Source organism: Nannospalax galili, unplaced genomic scaffold, assembly GCF_000622305.1.
Source record: "Nannospalax galili isolate Female #2095 unplaced genomic scaffold, S.galili_v1.0 C47463245, whole genome shotgun sequence".
Lineage (NCBI taxonomy): Eukaryota > Metazoa > Chordata > Mammalia > Rodentia > Spalacidae > Nannospalax > Nannospalax galili.
The window spans coordinates 1-485 of record NW_008445362.1 but is presented as its reverse complement, the minus strand read 5'-3'; the positions used below and the strand labels follow the sequence as shown (position 1 = coordinate 485).

Here is a 485-nt window from a genome sequence, read left to right as displayed (position 1 = left end):
CCCTACGTTGCCCGGGTTGCCCGGGGCGCGCACGTGCGGTCGGGGCGTGTGCACGCGGCCCGCTCGGCTGAGCTCCGGGGTCAGAACTCGCTCTCGCGGCGCTGCAGTCCCCGGTCCGCGCCGTCGGGGTCGGGGCCGGAGCGCGCGGAGAAGCGGCTGCTGCGGGTGTCGCCCGGGTCCCGGCGCTTCCGGCCGCAGCCCAGGAAGCGGCGCAGGCGGCGGCGGAAGTCGCGCGAGGCGAAGTAGTAGACGAAGGGGTCGAGGCAGTTGTTGAGGCAGCTGAGGCAGAGCGTGAGCTTGTACACGTGGTAGAAGCTGCGGCCGAAGAACAGCCGCCCTACTACGTGCACCAGCAGCACCAGGTTGTTGGGCGCGAAGCAGGTGACGAAGGCCACGAGCACCACCGCGGCCAGGCAGGCGGAGCGGCGGCGCTGCGCGGGGCCGTGTGCGTCCAGCGTGCCGTGCGCGTCCAGCGTGCCGTGCGC

At 73.6% G+C, this 485-nt stretch overlaps 1 protein-coding gene across 1 annotated transcript; it reads right to left on the bottom strand.

The window, feature by feature from the left end:
* Nucleotides 1-6: 6 nt before the first annotated feature.
* Nucleotides 7-482, bottom strand: LOC108490360 (P2Y purinoceptor 8-like; the record flags this gene model as incomplete). The annotated part of the gene is made up of 1 exon (XM_017796431.2): nucleotides 7-482. A coding segment is annotated over one exon (402 nt), but the record flags the coding sequence as incomplete, so codon positions are not given.
* Between the last annotated feature and the right edge of the window lie 3 nt (nucleotides 483-485).